The 19,740-nt window shown below is 38.1% G+C and overlaps 3 protein-coding genes across 3 annotated transcripts; 1 reads left to right on the top strand and 2 right to left on the bottom strand.

Moving 5' to 3' along the window:
- Positions 1-1,601: 1,601 nt before the first annotated feature.
- LOC129269729 (muscarinic acetylcholine receptor M1-like) lies at positions 1,602-12,035 on the bottom strand. The gene is made up of 2 exons (XM_054907226.2): positions 10,997-12,035; positions 1,602-3,003 (listed from the first exon to the last, which is right to left on the bottom strand). Exons 1-2 carry the CDS (start codon positions 11,861-11,863, stop codon positions 2,689-2,691), a joined length of 1,182 nt encoding a protein of 393 aa, XP_054763201.2. The 5' UTR covers positions 11,864-12,035; the 3' UTR covers positions 1,602-2,688.
- Positions 12,036-14,626: 2,591 nt separating this feature from the next.
- Positions 14,627-15,904, top strand: LOC135155718 (putative nuclease HARBI1). The gene has a single exon (XM_064105773.1). It carries the CDS (start codon positions 14,627-14,629, stop codon positions 15,902-15,904), a length of 1,278 nt encoding a protein of 425 aa, XP_063961843.1.
- A 999-nt stretch (positions 15,905-16,903) lies between these two features.
- Positions 16,904-19,251, bottom strand: LOC135155717 (uncharacterized). Its single transcript, XM_064105772.1, has 3 exons — positions 18,687-19,251; positions 18,023-18,492; positions 16,904-17,773 (listed from the first exon to the last, which is right to left on the bottom strand). The coding sequence occupies exons 1-3, from the start codon at positions 18,868-18,870 to the stop codon at positions 16,904-16,906; spliced, it is 1,524 nt and encodes a 507-aa protein (XP_063961842.1). The 5' UTR covers positions 18,871-19,251.
- Between the last annotated feature and the right edge of the window lie 489 nt (positions 19,252-19,740).

Genomic DNA, 19,740 nt, shown 5'->3' with positions numbered 1-19,740 from the left:
TCAAGCGGAAATATTTTTCGACAGTTATATCGTCATTTGCTTGAATGGATCTGTACCAATGTTAAAATGTAGAAAAATCTTCAAGATATCACAAATTTATAATTTTACAGGATTTTTTCTAAGATACGCACTGTATATATATATAATATATATATATATATATATATATATATATATATATATATATATATATATATATATATATATATATATATATATATATATATATATATATATATATATATAATGAGATGAGGCGAGGCCAACTCAACAGATGACGCAGGACACCATTATGTTTCATATTGAGAACTCAAAAGCGATAAGTTTACTTATCAAACAAACATTTCTTTAGAATTTTTTGACAAATAAAAGAAAGGAATATACCGTGCTCAACACTCTGCGCCCATGGATTTTTTTTAAATATTGAGATTACATCAAGCAAGATCGAGGGGCAAGGGCCATTAAGAAAAGGAAATGAGGGACTCAGTGTGTGAGAGAGAGAGAGAAGGGGAAACAGAACGGAGGAACTGAGATAAGTGATTGGGTCATACACTACCTCTACATAACTAAAATTTCGAGTACATTTCGAGTAAATTTTATATAGTTGTCTCAAAAGTAAATTTTCACCGGCACGAGGCGAACAGTTGAATGACTTTCGACACAGCAACTCAGAAACTAATTCGATTTCAAATGAAATAGGCATAAATATATTTCAACGAATTCATTTAAATTTCATTACAATTTTATTGCTTGACTGCTTCTCTCACTTTTCCTAGTTTATTTGTGTTCCATAAAACACCGTTCAAAATTAATTTGCGTTCTAATAACAAGTCCGTTGTATTACTTGCAAGTGCAAATTATATTAGTCGAATTGTAGTCAACGTTTAGCATAAAAAACCTTGACCGATATAATATATGACACTAAAGATTACCAATTTCTAAACATTTTTCTTTTTGAAAGAATATTCGAAACAATACCGAAATTTATTACGATCATCATTCTCACTAAAATTTGTTGGTTAAACTTGTTGTAAAAAAATAATTGTGTTTTTTTACGTTGCTGTTGTTTATCAATATTGAAGGTCAGAAATTAAGTGAAAGGTGAAAACTTATACCAGTATCAAAACAGAAAAAAAATTAAAAATTAAAAAAGGGAATTTTTCTTCTTTCTTTCTTTTTTTTTCTTCTTTTTCTTTCTTTCTTTGTTTGTTTCTTTCTCTTTATCTCTCTTTCTTTCTTTCTTTCTCCCTTCCTTCCTTCCTTCCTTCCTTTCTTTCTTTCTTTCTTTCTTTCTTTCTTTCTTTCTTTCTTTCTTTCTTTCTTTCTTTCTTTCTTTCTTTCTTTCTTTCTTTCTTTCTTTCTTTCTTTCTTTCTTTCTTTCTTTCTTTCTTTCTTTCTTTCTTTCTTTCTTTCTTTCTTTCTTTCTTTCGTTCTTTCTGTTTTTCTTTCTTTCTTTCTTTCTTTCTTTCTTTCTTGTTTTTTTTCTTTATTTCTTGTTTCCTTCTTTTTTCTTTCTTTCTTTCTTTTTTCTTTCATTGTTATACGAGTCTATTTCGTGTAAAGTCATGAAAGGATAAATCAAATATACACTAATTTGTGATGAAACATCTTTTCATATATTTCGTTTGAATATCATTAATACATAAATTCATGTTCTAATACAAAGTTTGACGTAACACTTATAACACAAGTCAATAAAATATAAAGATAAATTCATATAACCGTCTACAGATGCAAAAATGTTCAAAATTCATCTCATTTATATTTGATTTTAATTTTCTTTGCTTTCAATATATCACTTTTAAAACGCCATTGTGAAGTAAGATAATTACAATAAATGTCAATGTGAATACAAAAAGAACCAATCTAAAGCTTACAGGTCAAGTCCCCTCATAAGAATGTTGATTTGCATCAATAAAGAAAATCAGACATTCGTAATGCCGAAAATTTCATCAAAATCGGATGTAAAATAAGAAAGTTATGACATTTCAAAGTTTTCGCCTATTTTTTTACAAAATAGTTATATGCACAATTTAGTCACATGCAAAAAAGAGAAACGATGATGTCCTTCACTCACTATTTTTTTTTTTATTGTTTGAATTGTACAATATTTCTATTTTTACAGATTTGACAAGAAGGACCAACTTGACTGAACCATAAAATGTAAAACAACGGTAATTCCATATGTTCAATGAGAAATAAAACTTTGTTTCACAGGACAAAGAGGAGAAAATTAGAATATCTCAAATAAAAAAATACAAAAGAAATAGTGAGTGATTTCATCAGTTTCCTCATTTTGCATACCAACCGACCGGGATGTTTTGTAAAATTAAGCGAAACTTAAAAATGTCATAATCTTGTTTTGCATCCGATTTTTATGAAATTTTTAGTGTTATGCTTGTTGGATTTTTATCTTTTTATTCCAATCAACTTTCTGTTGGGGTGGACTTGTCCTTAAAATAAATTACATTGACTCGTGTTTAAAAAGAATATTTAAAATGGATTAATTCATATGCAAATCGAATTTTATGCGCATTTGTTTTGACAGGATGCCATTTTTACGCATGGGAATTTTTACATTATATATAGATACCTCATTAACTCACTCTTAATCTCAATATAATTATTTAAAAAAAATGACTTGTCATGGGTGGGGGAGGGGGCTCCTAAAATAACGGAAAGGGCATTTTAGCAATAACGGCGGGGACGGCAAAGCATGTTAATGACCGTCTTCCGAAAGAGCGGCTGCGACACCAAATAGCAGATCGGATTCAGAAAACTATTTGCGAACCGAAGCCAGACGAAGAACTGCTTCACATCCCTCGGCAGGTTCTTGTAGGCGATCAACTCGGGCTCAATGGAGTAGAGGAAATAGATGATGGAGTTGGGAAACCAAGCGATGGCGAAGGAGAAAACGATGTAGGATAGGGTTCGGGTAGCCTTCTGCATCTCGTTGGCGGATTCCCGATTAGCCGTCGTAGTCCGGTTACCACTGGCGTCATCCTGTTTATACATAAAAAAAAGAGTCAATAATCTTTTTGAAAAGGTATAGTTGCGGGCTTCCAAAGATTATGGAGATGGAAAAGAGCAAGTTCAGTGTATAATGCAAAGCATGTGCTTTGCTATCACAGGAAATACAAAAATCGGATATGTTATAGGCATGCTTTTTTTTTGGGGGGGGGTGGTTAAAATTTATCACCATACTCTAAATTATTTTCTGTCAAACTTCAAGACCTTAAAAGATATGGACAAATTGAAGAATTATGAGACTTCTTTATAATTCACAAGGTTTTGCCCATAAAAAAATCACCACGCAAAACATCAAAATACCGTTTCAATTGAGGGGGAATTCACTAAAGCATCAAAGCTTATAGAAATAGGGATAAATTATGCTTTGAATTCATCAGTCAAAAGAAATGTATAAAATCATATATGCGGGCATACATGCTATTTCTTCTTTCGCAGGTTTTAAGTGAAAGTCTTTCTCGCATGGGCACTTAACGCATTCATCTTTTCAGGGTGTGAAAAGATTCACTCACGACAACGCACAAAAGCACATTCAAGACATTTTAAACTCCCTAGATTCAATTAATGGATTCTTGACGACAGTTTATTCAAACACTGATGTATTAAAATTCATTTCAAAAGCCCTACTTACATTATATTCCTATGACCTTAAGTGCCTATAGCGTGCGTGTGATGTAATATAGTAATTCTTGAAAGTCTCATCGTTGTTTTTTTTTTACATATTATTATATGTGCCAATACATTAAACTAAGGGCTATTCAAATTTCTAAAAATATCAAACACAAAAGAAACCTATTTTCAATGTAATAAAATGATCAAAAATCATCTAGCATTTCCTTTATTAAAGGTCAAGTCCATCCCCCAAATAATTGGTTTGAATAATTAAAAAAATCAAACTAGCATAACGCTGAAAATTTTATCAAAATCGGATGTAAAATAAGAAAGTTATGACATTATAAAGTTTCGCTTATTTTTCACAAAACAGTGATACGTACAATTCAGGGACATGCAAATGAGACAGTCGATATCATTCACTCACTATTTCTTTCTTCTTTTTTATTGATTGAATTTACGATATTTCCATGTGCAGGGAAAAATTAATCGTTATTTCACTTGACAATGGGGACAAAATTAGAATATTTTATATTTGATATAATAAAATACAAAAGAAATAGTGAGTGGATGATGTCACCAGTCTCTGTATTTGCATACCGACCAGGATGTACATATAACGTAACGTAAATTAACGTAAAAGAAACGTAAATTGTAAATCACGCCTACACTCCTTGATTTGGTACAAACATTGCTGACCTGATTTTTCCATGATAAATCTACAACTCCCAGAAACCGCACATCTTGACTACGATTGATCTGATGACCTCCTATTGTTAATGAATCTATATCATCAGGGATCCTCCTACCCCTTGTTCTAAATTCATCATATTGTGTTTTACTAGTGTTTAATAAAAGCTTGTTAGAACAAAACCATGCAAATATATTTTAACTTCATTATCTGTTGACAATATACAGATATAAGATTATTCAAATCCTTGTGATAGGACAGTAAGCAAGTGTCATCACCAAAAAGTGAATATGTAAACAACTTTGATGAATTTATAATGTCATTGATATAAATTAAGAACAATAAGGGACCCAAGACTGAACCTTGGGGTACCCCCATAATTTACCTTCCTAGATTGTGATTTGACTCCATTGATCATTACACAGTACACACTGTAATCTATTCTTTAAGTAATTTTCAAACCAATTTAAGGCTACCCCACGAATGCAATAAAGTTTGTTTAATAAAATATCATGATCAATCGTGTCGAATGCCTTTGATAGATCTAAAAACACACCCACACAAAATTGTCCATTGTCTATTGCACTGATAATAGTATTTACCAAATTCAAAACGCCCATACTTGTAGAGCAATTCTTTCGAAAGCCAACTTGTTGTGGAATCAAGATATTATGAAGTTGAAGGAATTCATTGATTCGGGCCATTAAGTCTACTGTATACTATTTTTTTCGAGAATTTTTGAAAATATGGGTAACAAAGTCTGTAATTCACAATGTTTTTAGAGTCATTATTTTTTAATACTGGGATTACTTTAGCTATTTTTAGTTCTTCTGGGACAATACCTTGAATCAAAGACTTATTAAAAATATCACATAGAGGATTAACAATGCATTTAATACAATTTTTAATAACTTTTGGAGAAATATCATCAGAGCTGCACGCCTGTGATGGTTGTAAAGTAGAAACATGATTAGAAATTTCATGAACAGATGTTGGTCGAAAATACGGTTACACTTCGTAATTCCGAAGGTTTGTAATTCAGAAACACGAAAATTGCCTATACCTCGATGTTCGTTAATCCGAAAACGAAAAAGGGTTTGTTAATCCGAACATTTGTGGCGTTATTCCAAGGGTTCGATAATCCGAAAACGGAATAAGGTTCATTTTCCGAAGGTTTGTTACCCCGAAGGTTCGTTAATCCGAAAACAAAATAAGGTTCGTTGTTCCGAAGGTTCGTTAATCCGAAAACAAAATAAGGTTCGTTGTTCCGAAGGTTCATTAATCCGCAAAAAATAGGGTTCGTTGTTCCGAAGGTTCGTTAATCCGAAAAGAAAATAAGGTTCGTTGTTCCGAAGGTTCGTTAATCCGAAAAGAAAATAAGGTTCGTTGTTCCGAAGGTTCGTTAGTCCGAAAACAAAATTAGGTTCGTTGTTCCGAAGGTTCGTTAATCCGCAAAAAATAGGGTTCGTTGTTCCGAAGGTTCGTTAATCCGAAAAGAAAATAAGGTTCGTTGTTCCAAAGGTTCGTTAGTCCGAAAACAAAATTAGGTTCGTTGTTCCGAAGGTTCGTTAATCCGAAAACAAAATAAGGTTCTTTATTCCGAAGGTTCTATAATCCGAAAACGAAATAAGGTTCGTTGTTCCGAAGGTTCGTTAATCCGAAAAGAAAATAAGGTTCGTTGTTCCGAAGGTTCGTTAATCCGAAAAGAAAATAAGGTTCGTTGTTCCGAAGGTTCGTTAATTCGAAAACAAAATAAGGTTCTTTATTCCGAAGGTTCGTTAATCCGAAAAATGAAAACCGGGAAAGCAAGTTGCTGTTTAATTGTTATGAGGATGGGAAGGCAAGGGCGGCCGAACGAATTTTCGTTTGGGGGGGCAAAGCCAAAAATGAAACTCATACGTCAAAATGGCCACATTGGTGATATTTTCACCTTGAGATTATCATCTGCGTGAAGTCATTGTGTGTTTTAAAGTAATTAAGTAGAGAAAAGCATTTTCTAAGTGACTTCTGATTATGGAAAGATTCCGAAAACGAAATAAGGTTCGTTGTTCCGAATATTTAGGCATTATTTTTCGCGAGAGAGTATAATGAGCGAGTGGTTTGGAAAACAAAATTCTAAGCTGAAGTTGTAAAACTCGTTTTGGGGGGCCAATTATTGTTAAAATGGCATTATTGCGAGGTGTTGCGAGCGTTAATCACAAGCTAAAACTTTAGGTCATTTCAATAAAAAATTAACAAAATTTTTAAAATCCGAGCAGGTTTCTGCTGTCATTAAAAAGATGTGCATCTAACTAAAGAATTAACACGAGCGCAAAACGCGAGCTTAAATATACCGACCAGAAAAAGAACATGTTAAGGACTGCATTTAGTGACCTCTTTAGGATACATATTTCACCAATCGAATAATTGAGAGTGCGAAGCGCGAACTGAAAATTTGTAATATTTCAGCCTGAAAACTATTCAAAAGTGTCATTTTGAAAAAGGGCACATATCATTTTGAAAAAAGGGCATTTTTCCTACGAGGATTTTTTTTATGGGGGGCACTTGCCCCCCCCCCCCCCCGGTTCCACCGCCCCTGGTTTCAACAATTAAACAATGCAAGCATTAAAAAGAGTATTTCATTTTGAAAAAGGGCACATTTAATTTTGAAAAAAGGGAATTTTTCCTCCGAGGATTTTTTTATGGGGGGCACTTGCCCCCCCCCCCCCGGTTCCACCGCCCCTGGTTTCAACATTTAAACAATGCAAGCACAATTTTTCTGCATTCCGACCTAAAATTGACATTCTGAACAGTTTTTTGTAATCACGAACGGGATAAGAAAATAAGTAAAGTATTGATTCGAGCGCGACGCGCGAGCGGAAAATGAAAAGATATTTCAGACCTGAGAAAAGGTTACTCTATTTATGTCTTGTGAATCATGAAAAGGATGGGTAATTGGGTATACACATACACACACATAGGCCAGTAGGCCTATCGGTGGATACAAATTGAAATGCATTCAATTTTTAAATTTCACATGGATTATGATAAAAAAAACATTAAATGTTAAACTGTTATCATTTTTATCGTCATTAAAGGAGAATGAAACTCTTGGAGCAAGTTAGCTTTTGTGAAAGCAGAAAAATCAAAGAATAAGATCAACAAAAAATTGAGTAAAATAGGACTAGCAATAGAAGAGTTATGAGCATTTGAACGTCGAGATCACTAACGATATGGAGATCCTCCCATTGGCAATGTGACCAAGATCTATGATGTCACAGATGAACAACTTTCCCCTTTTGGACACTGAAAATATACCCCAAAACATCTCTTTTTGCTCATTCTAATCATATGACAAACGATTCATCAATGATATAATGTGAAACCTCTGTACTTGTCCTCTCATAAAGAGAACACCTCACCTTGTGATAGACTCTATAAAAGTGAGAATATAAGTGAAATAAATACTAAGGTAATGAGGGAGTTGTACGTGTGTGACATCACAGATCTTGGTCGCATTGCCAATGGGAGGAACTACATGGCATTAGTGATCTCAATATTCAAATGCTCATAACTTTCTTATTATTAATTCAATCTTCCTCAAACTTTCAACAATATGTTTCTTTGATTTTTCTCTTTGATATGGATTCAGCTGGTTTCAAGGGTTTCATTCTCCTTTAACATTGTCAACACTAGGTAACGATCAATAAAATTTTATTAACATTTATATTTTTTATTACCATTTTTATTATGATTATCGTTTGGATTATTATGTTCAGCATTAGTATTATTTTTTTATTTTATTACCAGCAGAAGCTGTTATTAAAAAATACATCCAATCCAATACAAATCCTATTATATGGAGGTTACTCGCACGCGACCAACACACTTAATCCCCTGGATTACATCATTAAACCATTTGCTTAGGCAGCAATTGCTCAGATAAAATCGAAATTAAGCCTATGCTTGATCCTATCAAGCCTATGCGTGATCCGGGCGCATACACACATCAAAATGTAAGACAAAATCTTACTTTGAGATATTTTTGACATTATATTCAAAATTCAAGCCAAATGTAAAATCATAGTCCTACACTTTTCCTTTGCTTTTCTTTCCTCCTTTTTTTTCTGTTTGCAGAACTTTTTGGGGCCGTGGCCCAACCCTTCCATACTTATATACGGCAGTGCTATGAGTGCTATGCGGTTGGGGTCCTGGGCGGAGCCCCCGGAACTTTTTGATATCACAGCCATTTAAACCACGCAGATTGCCGCTATTTTAAATCAAATCGCGGGTATATACAGGATATAGCTTTTACACAACACATTTATTCAACCCAGTTGCGTAATGAACCAAATATTTTGATAAGGAAAAACACAGCAATGTGGGAAAATTTGTAAAAAAATCGCAAGCGAGCTGGAAAAAAATAATTTCCTATTGAAATCAAATTCTAATTCTGTGATAGATTTTTCCATTATTTTCAGCAAATAACACATTTCATTGTTTCCATTCGATTCATTACTTTGTCTCCTATAATTTGTGGAACCAGCCCCCCCCCCCCACACCTGTACGCCAGTGATTGAATGAAAAGCTTAATGTAGGAAGGGTCCCTACAGAGGGGGGGGGGTTATTATAGTGCCATTTGAATGTTAGGCCTTTAAATGAAGAGCCCCTACTGCTTGGGGTCTGGGGCAAAGCCCTGGTAGCCTTTTTTTGCATAAAATTTAGCAAGCTTATATAGCACAATGTTGGATGCATGCAGTTCATCTTTCTTCCTGCTCTTTATTTTCAATCCTCGGCAGCCCGGTCGTGTTATTAAGAGTTTTTTTTCTTGTTCTTTGTTTTCCAAGTTAGCTTTTGACTAATTCCATTCTATCTTCATTTCCCGCTATTGTTTGCCATTTTGTCATCTTTAAATTTATTTCCCATCATGCTATTGCTTTCCATAGGCCTATTTCGGAATGATTTGTTCTTTCTCAAATGTTCTTCTTTCGTTCCTTTTCCCACTTTCCTTCCTTTTCCATTAAAAAAGATAATTTCTTCGTTTTCTTTTGATTTTCCCTTTCCCTTTCCTCCTTTCCCCTTTCCCTTTCTCCCCCTCCTATTTCTTTTTACCCCGTTTTTTTAATTTTCCCGGTGAAATCCGCCAGGGGGCAGCTTGCCCCCCTGCCCCCCGCCTGTTACGCCACTGAATTAAATTTAAAAGGAAAAGTAAATTATATAACTTTGAAAAAATGTCACTAAAATAGTTAAAGGAAATATTGGCATCAAATAAATTATATAAACTAGACCAATCTATGTTAAGAAGATCTTGTCTGAAGTTATTGATTCTTTCTTCAGTAAAATAACACGTCTAAACATTTTACTCTTTTCTTTACTATATAGTAATGATTGCTTTGCCTTTTTATGCTGCAAATCGGAATGTGATCAGAGAAATCAGAACAAAATATTCCTGAACAGATATTGTATTGAACACAATTAGTAAATATATGAACACAATTAGTAAATATATTATCAATAAGGGTTACTGTAAATGACGTTACGCGAGTTGGTTTGGTAATTAGAGAAAACAAACCAAAATAACTGGTAATCAAGCCTTTCCATTAACCAAATAAATTGAAACTATCAAAAAGTACTGGTCTAGATATGATACCTGCGAAATTGTTAAAAGTTGGGGCAAGAAATTTGTACAAACCTTTAAATTATATAATTAATTCATTTCTTGCGTCTCCTACCTTTCCTGATGATATCAAATTTGCAAATGTAGGGTAAATGGCGTACCGTGGGGTACGGCATTGGGGGGGGGGGGCACCAGCAAAAAAAGGTAGGCCTATACTGACCTGAAATAGAAATTTTAAGGATTGTGCCACTAAACGAATATGTATCTCATTGATCAATTAATGCGAGCGCAAAGCGTGAGCTGAAAATTTTATATCCAGACCTTAAAAAGGGACCTTATAAGCAATTTTTACTATCATGATACATTCTTGCCACACTAAACAAACAATGCGAGCGCGAAGCGCGAGCTGAATTTTTGTGTGTGTATATATTGACCCCAAACAGGGAAAATTTAAGGACTTTACTTTAGAAATTCATAAAGAGCATACATATCTCACCATAGCCAAGCGCTTGCTTATTTTGTTAGAATTTGGTTAAAGGTCAACGATCGCATTATCTTCAAAATCCTTCCCCTTGTATTCCATGCAATTAACGGCTCTGATCCACAGTACAATATTAATCTAATTAACGAATACACTCCTGTTAGGTCCCTACGTTCATCCAACTCTGGTTCCCTAGTTATTCCCAAATCCGTTAAAACATGGGGGTCGGGCTTGTGCTCACGCTGTCCCTGTTCTCTGGAATGATCTTCCCTGGTAATCCGTGAATGCAGTTCCATTGACACATTTAAACGTTAGCTTAAGATCGTCTATTCAATGATTCCTACTCTTAATTGTTCCTGAATCTATTACTATTATATTTGTACTTTTCTCTTTCTTTCACTGCGCCTTGGGCACTCTGCCGAGTGGATTTGGCGCATTACAAATCACATATATTATTAGTATTATTATTATTATTATTATTATTATTACTAATTATTATTATTATTATTATCATTATTATGATGATGGTGATCATCATCATTATCACCACCACCACAATTATCACCACTACCACCATCACGATCCTCACCTTTCCTGCTTTGCCACTGATTTTCACATCAGCACTCGATTCCTTCAACTCCATCGTCCCACCCGACGGCAGGTCACTGCAAACCGTCGTCGTGCTCGTTGACTTCGACAACCCGTCTCCACCGACCTCCTTGAAATGCTTATTGACACTCTTGCCCCGAACGGTCTCCTTGATCTTGATGTAGATGCGGAGATAGAGGACGGAGATGACGACCAGAGGTAGGAAGAAGGTCAGGCACGTCTGGAACATGTTAGCAGCGGGGTACCTCGAGAACGACGCCAGGCAACTCTTCCCGGAGTTGGCATCGACGACGAAGTCCCAGACCGTCGCGAACGACATCCAAAATCCGAACGAAATTAGCCAGGTGAAGACGTTGAGGATAACAGCCTTGCGCTTGTTTCGCGTCATGTAGTGGTTGATCGGGTCGTAGGTCGCTTTGTGGCGATCGATGCAGATGACGACGATGCCGACCGTGGATACGGAGAACATCGCGTTCCACAGGCCGAGGTAGACCTTGCAGAACTCCCCGCCTCCTGGGAAGTAACCCAAGAACGTGTGGATGACGCCGACGATTTGGATGATCCCGACGATGAGATCGGCGATGGCGAGGTTGATGATGAAGTAGTTGTTGTAAGTGCGAAGTCGCTTCTCGACGGCGAAGGCCCCGAGGCTGAGGAGATTGGTGAAGATGATAAGGATGACGAGGCTTGTTCCAAGGATCAGCCCTTGGAGATTGTTAATAGACTTGTAGCGCGTCGTCCCGCCGTCACCGACATCAACGAGGTCGGCCGTGGTCGCGTAAATGTTATCGCTAACATTCTCAAAGAAAAGGGTATACGTATCTGGGCTTTCTGAAAAGTTTGCCATCTTAAACTTATAAAGAATTCTGAAATCGTGAGAGCTGATTAGAATTTTCTTTAAAATTGCAAAATTGTCAAAAATAACTTATGCCGAGAGATATTTTACCACCATTTGAAAGCAGTACTCAGAATCAGAATAATGATCTCGCCGTCTTCAGGTTTTGCTTGTAGCACAGACTAAAAAGAATAATCCATCCAGCTTCTTATTTTATAGATATCGTTGAAAGGAATACGTCTGCCCATTGACCATTGAGAAGCATTACACACCCGCGCATTATTTTTGTATTACTTCTAAGATTAAGAGAGCTACGGGGAGATAATATGATATAATAATATAATAATAATATAATATACGGGAAGAATAAAGTAATCCTCAGGAATTTCATACCGGTTTTTCTACTCTTGTGGTTAACTTTTTGTTCATAATTTTAACCAATAAATAGAAAAATTGGTAGGCGGAATGAAAACAATATGATATAAACAGTTAATTGCTTTGAATAGACACGTATGTAAATAATGCAAAATTCAACTTGATAAAGAAGTTGTGGAATGCAACTTTAAAATTTACGGTAATAGTGACTTGTAATGAAGAAATGTAATGGGTTGTTATTTCTTTGACCTTGGCGTTGAATGTGTTCTATTTGTAATTAATTTTCCACGTTTACTTTTCTGAAAATGCCTAAAATGATAAGAGACATAGTCTTTGGAAGAGGAAGAGAGAGAGAGGAAAAAAAAACATCGAGAAACAGTGAGAGAGAAAGGGAGTGAGAGAGGGGGGAGTGGATAGCAGTAAGAAGTGAGTAAAGAGAGGAAAATAGGTGAGAGAGTGGGAAAGATAGAGAGAAAGGGGAATACTAAAAAAGGATGATGTATTTATCTTCATTCTGTTGTTTTGAATTGAATTATCAAGTAACCTTGAAAGTGAAATTAGTAAATAGTATCACAGTTTATTTTGTCCGTTTTACGATATCATGATATCTGAATTTTTTGTCATTTATTAATATTTCATTTGGCATTTTCAGCGTGATAAAAATCACATTTGACTTACTCGAATTGTTTGTCTAAACAGTGATTCTTTCTGATCTATATATCTATCTATCTATCTATCTATCTCTATCGATCGATCTATCTATATCAATTTCTGCCCTTTTTCTGTTTTTTTCTCTCTATATTATAATAACTCACTCTGCACCGGCTACTCACTGATCTATCCCCCCCATTTCCCTCCCTCTCCTTTTCTGCATTCCATTTTCAAGAACTCGCCCTTTCTTCCCCTATCTTTGCTCTCTCTATCTCTTGGAATTAGCCTTCCAATTTTTTCAGGTTTTTTTGTTAGGAACTTGCAAAGTTGAGGGTTTTGTGATGAATTAATGATCAGTTGTGATCAATTTGTTGTTCGAGAAAATTTCATGAGATATCAAATTGAAATTGAATGCACGAGTGATCACGAATTGCATTTTGATTTTATCATGTGGATCTCAGCATGGACCTTATACGCTGTCAGCAATGTGTTCATGAGAGTCAGGAGAATAGGGGGGGGGGATGAAGTACGTTGATGGGATAAAGGTCAGCAGAACATTTAGCAAACCCTCCCTCCATCTCTACCCCCCGCCCCCACTTCTCTCCTCCTGAGAGAATAAGCTTGGCTAGGCTGGGCATGAATTAGCCTTACAGATTTTTGAGAGGTTAGTCCTTTGGAACTTGCAAAGCTTAGGGTGTTATGCTAAATTAATGAGTGAAAGAAGTTTTGGTTTCTTAGGCAAATTTTTATGAGTTGCTCATTTGAAATTTAATGCATGAGTGAACAGTAATTGTAATTTTAGTGTAGCGTATTCATCTTGTGGACCTCAGCAGTGTTTTCGCGAGTGTCAGTGTAATGTGATGGTACCCTTTACAAGCAAAAGGGCGAGATATGGTAAGACTTGGTTTAAGGGCATTCTTCTTCTTTGTGTTCTTTTACAAAATAAAAGTCATATGTACCCCCCCCCCTCCACCTCCATTTCCCCGGCTCCTTCTCGCTCTCTCTCTCAGCGGCGTAACAGTGGTCGGTGGCCAGGGGGGAGGGGGGGGGGGGGGGGCAAGAGCCAAACGTTCCCGGTCATTTCATGGTATAAACAGGTGTAATGAGGCGACTATTTTGAGAGGGCCAGATATTGCGTATCGGAGAATACAGAATTTATCTTTAAAAAAAGTTGCGAGCGAGCAAATTTTTTTACCTTTTTAATACAAAAATCAAATTTTGTGATAGATTTTGACATGATATCCAGAAAATAATATATTTCACTCTTTTCTCATTCCATTCCTTTTTTGTGGTCTGTACGCCACTGTGAACAGGATTATTTGCATACCCCCATTCCACTGACCATCGGAACCTGATCTGACGCCAATCTGATCCAAATTTTGCAAAAATGTCAGCGCTCCGATGAGTTCCGATGAAAATTCACCCGACATCCACTTTTTTTGGTCCCTGTTTTCCGTAAAATCCTATAAAGATCCAACATTGATCGGGGTAATCGGATGAAGGACTGGTAGCGGCCCGATGTCTGTCCGCCATTTTCATCGGCAGCGTCCGATTGATTCGAATGTGGTCGGATTGTAATTCGAGGGTGGCCTGACACTAATCTGACACTTCCAACACTCTCCCGACATCAACCCGACAAATCGGTTGCTGTTCGGAGGGTAATCTGACACTGACCCAATACTGGTCGGATTTTCGCCAAAATCGGCAGTCGAGTATAAAAGCAGGCTGCACCTCCTGACAATACTAGACATGGATCAACTTCTTCGCAACGCTGCAGCCCTGAGCTGTGTTTTTATGCTCCAGCAACAAACTATGCAACAAGACGCAATAGCCCTTCAGGTCCTGAGAAAGAGGCTGAGAAAAAGGCGAAGAAGACCACGTCGTTATTGGGTTCGACCATGGCTGCAAGCTGAGAGAAGGCTGTTATATGGGCACTACACCAGACTCTTGAATGAACTAAGAATGGAGGATACAACGGCATTTTTCAATTTCTTGAGAGTTACGCCAGAATTTTTTGATGAACTACTCCAGAGACTCGCACCAAGACTCACGAAGGACGATACCAATGCCAGGAGAGCCCTTGAACCTGGTCTCAAGTTAGCCTGTACCATAAGGCACCTTGCAGCTGGCGATCGGTATCCGTCACTGTCATACAGTTTCAGGGTTGCTCGAGAAACCATTTGCAAGTTTATCCCCGAAGTCTGTCAAGCCATAGTGGATGAGTATGCTAATGAAGTGATCCAGTGTCCCACCACTGAACAAGAATGGCGTGCAATTGCTGAAGAATACGAGAGGCGTTGGAACGTTCCACATGTAATGGGGGCACTTGATGGCAAGCACGTGGCACTCAGGAAACCAGAGAACTCCGGCAGTCTCTACCATAATTATAAACATTTCTTCTCAGTAGTCCTCATGGCACTTGTTGATGCTAACTACCGGTTCTTGTGGATAGACACCGGTGCTCAAGGACACATGTCTGACGCGCAGATATACAATGCATCTGAGCTCAAAGAGACAGTGGAGAGTGGTCAAATAGGATTCCCCCCACCTGAGCCAATGACCAATGACAACCAGAACATGCCATATTTCATGATCGGGGATGACGCCTTTGCTTTGCGAACCCACATGATGAAGCCCTACTCGAGAAAGAACCTGAATCGTACAGAGCGGATATACAACTATCGCATAAGTAGAGCCCGAAGAGTCGTGGAAAATGCCTTCGGAATACTAGCAGCCAGATTCCAGTGTCTTCTAGGAACACTACAGCAACAACCTGATGTTGTGCGGAACATCATAGAAACATGTGTCTGTCTCCACAACCTGATTGGAATACGGCACCCAGCCATGCACCATGGTCAGCTGGATACAGAGGATACCGACCATAACATCATACCAGGAGAATGGAGGAACATGGCTCCCATGCATGAAGTACCAACTCCAAGAGGACCCTTCCGCGACACAGCAGAGGCCAAAGCACAGCGTGAAACCCTAAGACTGTACTTCAACAATCCTTGCAGGAGAGGATGATTTGAGATAACGGAGTATAAACTTTTGTTACCTGAAGTGGACATAGATAAAGATGACAATTACTATGATTAACTATTTTGTTGCCAGCATTTGTTAGAATACTGCAATGGATGTTGAGCCTTGAAATTACTAATTGTCATAATTATTAAGCAATGTTCATGATTTGTCGTCTGAACGGCGACTAATATGTTTGTGTGTAAAAAAAAATTCAATCAAAATGCCGTGAGGTTGCATTTGCAAAAAACCTTATTGATTTTAAAAAATCAATCAATAAAAAAAAAAAACACATCAGTTAATGAAAGTGATGTGTTTCTGAGTAACTGAGTTGCCAAAATATTTTGTACTACATTAGAGTTGCATCAAGTATTATTATCAGTTATTGTACTTGGATATGATGTGTTTTTGAATTGCCAAAGAAGCTTGTAGCCAAGGCAATGTATCTAAAAAGGGAGTTGCATAGTGTTCAATAAAGTGAACAATGTAAATTTTCTGAATTGTTATTTCTTGATTCATTCTACGTTCCAAATCTTCAAATTTGAATTTATTAATGGAGTCGAATACAAGTATTCATTTCTTAACCAAAGCATTAAGAGAGAGAGAGAGAGAGATTGATGGGAAATAATGATTTGTTTCACTCAAGAATGACAAATCATACGCAAGATAATTCTAAACATTAATATGCAACCTGTGCGTACTTTATTCAACAAAAACAATCTTTACAAACATAGCAAAACACAAGTCAATGATAAAAAACTTATAAATGATAAAGGGTCTAACTCCTAAAAACTAAATCAATGAAAACAAAGACCGATTTATGTTCGTTTCCTTCTCAGTATTGTTCTCATGTTTAATCCAAAAAAAAAATCTACATCGTCTTCCTGGCTCATTCCTCATTAATGACAAGTCTGATAAACAAAAAAGTCCAAAGCCGGAAAACAAAAAAACAATTGCTTTTATTCTTTTCATTTTTTTGCCATCCTTGCTCTGCATTTGGTGACCCTAATCTTCCTGTGAACATTGCTGGGTCTGCTGCTGCTGGGGCGTCTGAGATGAATCATTCAGGCTTGCCAAGAAGCTTGTCATACTAAAGTCACTTGACTCCCTAGAACTTCTGCCTGCTGAGAGAGAAGGGGCGCTGGCGGAGCGTGGCTGCATGGTGGTGTAGGAGGGCGTTGAATGGTCGTTCATCCCAGGTATCACGTTCGCCATGTAGGACTGCTTCATGGAGTGCCAAACGCTGGTGGAAACTGGGTTGGTAGGCCAAAGGTGTGGTGGGGGCTGCCATCCATCTCCGCAGGGGGGTTGACTGACCCCTGAACTTGTACCAGGTCTTGCTATTGGAGGATCCGAGGGAGGTTGCAGTGATGTGTGTCGATGCTGCATGAACAGAGAGTCTTGGCGTCTGGTGCTGGCTTCATCTTGTATGTCAAGGAGCAAGTTGCTCAGCAGTCTGTTTGCCTTCCTATACAAGTCATCAGGGAGTTGCTGCAGCACCGAACCGACGTAGTTAGTGAACTGCTCACGGTCTGGATGCTGTGACTGGGGCCTGTCAAGTGTACGCAACACCTGGGCAGAAAGGGCCATCAGCTGCTCGCTGTTTTGCTGGTTCTTGATAAGATGATCCAGAACATCCGTCTCCTGCTGTCTCGGGGACTTTTGTGGTGCCTTACCCTTGTTGTACCTGCTGCCCCTGGGGAATGGAGTGCTTTCCTTGCTGGCTCCATCTAAAGACTGCTGATTAGTGGTAGCTTCCTCCTGGTTTTCTGGCTGGGCTGGCTCTACCTGTCTTTCCACCCCTCGCTCCTGGTCCTCTTCTTCTTCCTCCTCCTCCCGAGGTGCTTGTCCTCTGGCCTCAATACGTTCCTGTAGCTGAAAAGATACAAAGCAAAGAATGTTTTGAGATGAGGAAATGTTAAGATATAAATCAAAGTTAATATAAAATAATTCAAAATAATTTTTTGTTAAATTTTATTCCATTTTTCGTGATATGATGTATTTCACAATTTTTTTTTGTTTTTTGTTGTTGTTAAGTATACTTACACTAACTATGTTCCTCCTTTACACAACGTACATGTGAGGGGTGAGGAAGTCAAAAAGCTACAGCAGGCGCTTGTTGGCATCAGTAAGGACCTCAGCTCCAGATCCACTCTTTTGTGCTTTCTTCTTTAGCCGTCCAAGCTTTGTCCTCAGACTCTCGTACCACTGTTGCAGCTCCAACCCCGTCTTGTCCATGGCCTGTCCTTGCTGATCCCACAGACGTGCTCTGGCCTGGGTGTCCCTCCAGAGGTCTCTTGATTTGTTATACAGGCTATCGTTCTCCTTGAGGAATTCAGCTACCTCCACCATTTCTTCTTCGGAAAGGACGACAGGAGGCCTCGGGGCCTTACGCCTTCTCTTTGCAGGGGGCTGGGCATTTTCTCCATCAGTGTCCCTGCCTTTTTCTGTCTCATCTTCATCGTCATCTTCATCTGCAGAAGCAGGAGTAGCAGCTGTGGAGGCAGTGGATGTGGAACCTGCAGTAAAGTTTGTGGCGGTGATGACGGTGGTGATGCTGGTGGTAGCAGCAGTGCTGCCTGGCCTCACGGTGCCTGATAATTTATAATGAAAAAAAAAACAGCTTTACATGACTTAGGCCTACATAAAACTCCATTCCATCTCAAAAATTCTTCAAATATTTAGATAAGAATTGATTACAAATATTTCAAAATTACAATTCAATTCATTATAAAAACATATTGACTTGCTTTTCTCACTTTGATATTCCTAACTCAGCTGTACTTACCAATAACACAAGGAGAGTCGTGTGGCTGAGCAGTGATTGGGGCCTGAATAGGCCTATCCTCCGTCTCTGCATCCTCAGGAGAAGGCACAGAGGATTCTTCTGCCACTTGAGATTGTTGTGGAGTGTCGGGAGGTCTCTTCTTAGCCTTCTGTCCTCGAACATTTCTGTTTTTTCTTGGAGCCATATTTAAGATCTTGGTGCTGTGTAGTGTCCGAGAAAATATGTGAAGTCAGCGTCGGCTGGCCCTCCTTTCATAGTCCGTTGGCCTTCAGATGTCGCCGCTTGCTATGCGATATGTGTCGGATGGCAGTTTGGTTAATGAGCGATTACCCTCCGATGTCACAACGGATAGCAATCGGACGGTACTAATTATCACGTTAACCGCCGATGAGAATCGAATTGGTGATGGGCGGCTATCAGGCGCGTCGGGCAGACCGCCGATTGCAATCAGATGAGCGTCAGATGACAGTAAATCATCGGACACTCATCAGATTGCCGTCGGACGTCGGCTAGACAGGTCCGATAGTTGCACAACACGATTCTGACACACATCGGACTGACTCGACATTCATCCGACGCTGACTCGATTTGCGACCGGAAATGGCGTCCGATGGCGAACTAAGCTCTGAGCTTAGTTCCTTCATCGGACAATTTCGCCTCATCGGATTACGCCCGACACGTCGGACACTGACCTGATAGTCGACAAACACAAATCGGATTCATCGGAGTGTGATACGATACTCTTCGGTGGGTTACTGGAAGAAAAAAACTTTGCTTCCGATGAGTGACCGATGAGCCCAATTCTCTGTGGAATGGGGGTATTATTAAAACAAAACGAGGGGTGCAGTATGACACATAATCATCTTTTCATGAGAATCTAACTTTGAGATATTTTTAAAATTATATTCAGTAAATAAAATGATATCCTACACTTTTCCTTTGCTTTTCTTTCCTCCTTTATTTTCTTGTTTGTAAAACTTTTTGGGGCCAATGGCCCAACCCTTACATACTCATATACGGCAGTGCTGTGCAGTTGGGGTTCGGGGAAGAGCCC

Source organism: Lytechinus pictus, chromosome 10, assembly GCF_037042905.1.
Source record: "Lytechinus pictus isolate F3 Inbred chromosome 10, Lp3.0, whole genome shotgun sequence".
Classification (NCBI taxonomy): domain Eukaryota; kingdom Metazoa; phylum Echinodermata; class Echinoidea; order Temnopleuroida; family Toxopneustidae; genus Lytechinus; species Lytechinus pictus.
This window is presented reverse-complemented; position numbering and strand designations above follow the sequence as displayed.

Excerpts from the sequence above, each read along its gene's own strand:
- LOC135155717 (XM_064105772.1), bottom strand. The coding sequence starts at position 18,870 with ATGGCTCCAAGAAAAAACAGAAATGTTCGAGGACAGAAGGCTAAGAAG. Across the intron at positions 18,493-18,686 it reads CGACTCTCCTTGTGTTATTG|GCACCGTGAGGCCAGGCAGC; the intron begins GTAAGTACAGCT and ends ATAAATTATCAG. Across the intron at positions 17,774-18,022 it reads GAGCTGAGGTCCTTACTGAT|CTACAGGAACGTATTGAGGC; the intron begins GCCAACAAGCGC and ends GTATCTTTTCAG.
- LOC135155718 (XM_064105773.1), top strand. The coding sequence starts at position 14,627 with ATGGATCAACTTCTTCGCAACGCTGCAGCCCTGAGCTGTGTTTTTATG.
- LOC129269729 (XM_054907226.2), bottom strand. The coding sequence starts at position 11,863 with ATGGCAAACTTTTCAGAAAGCCCAGATACGTATACCCTTTTCTTTGAG. Across the intron at positions 3,004-10,996 it reads TCAGTGGCAAAGCAGGAAAG|GATGACGCCAGTGGTAACCG; the intron begins GTGAGGATCGTG and ends ATGTATAAACAG.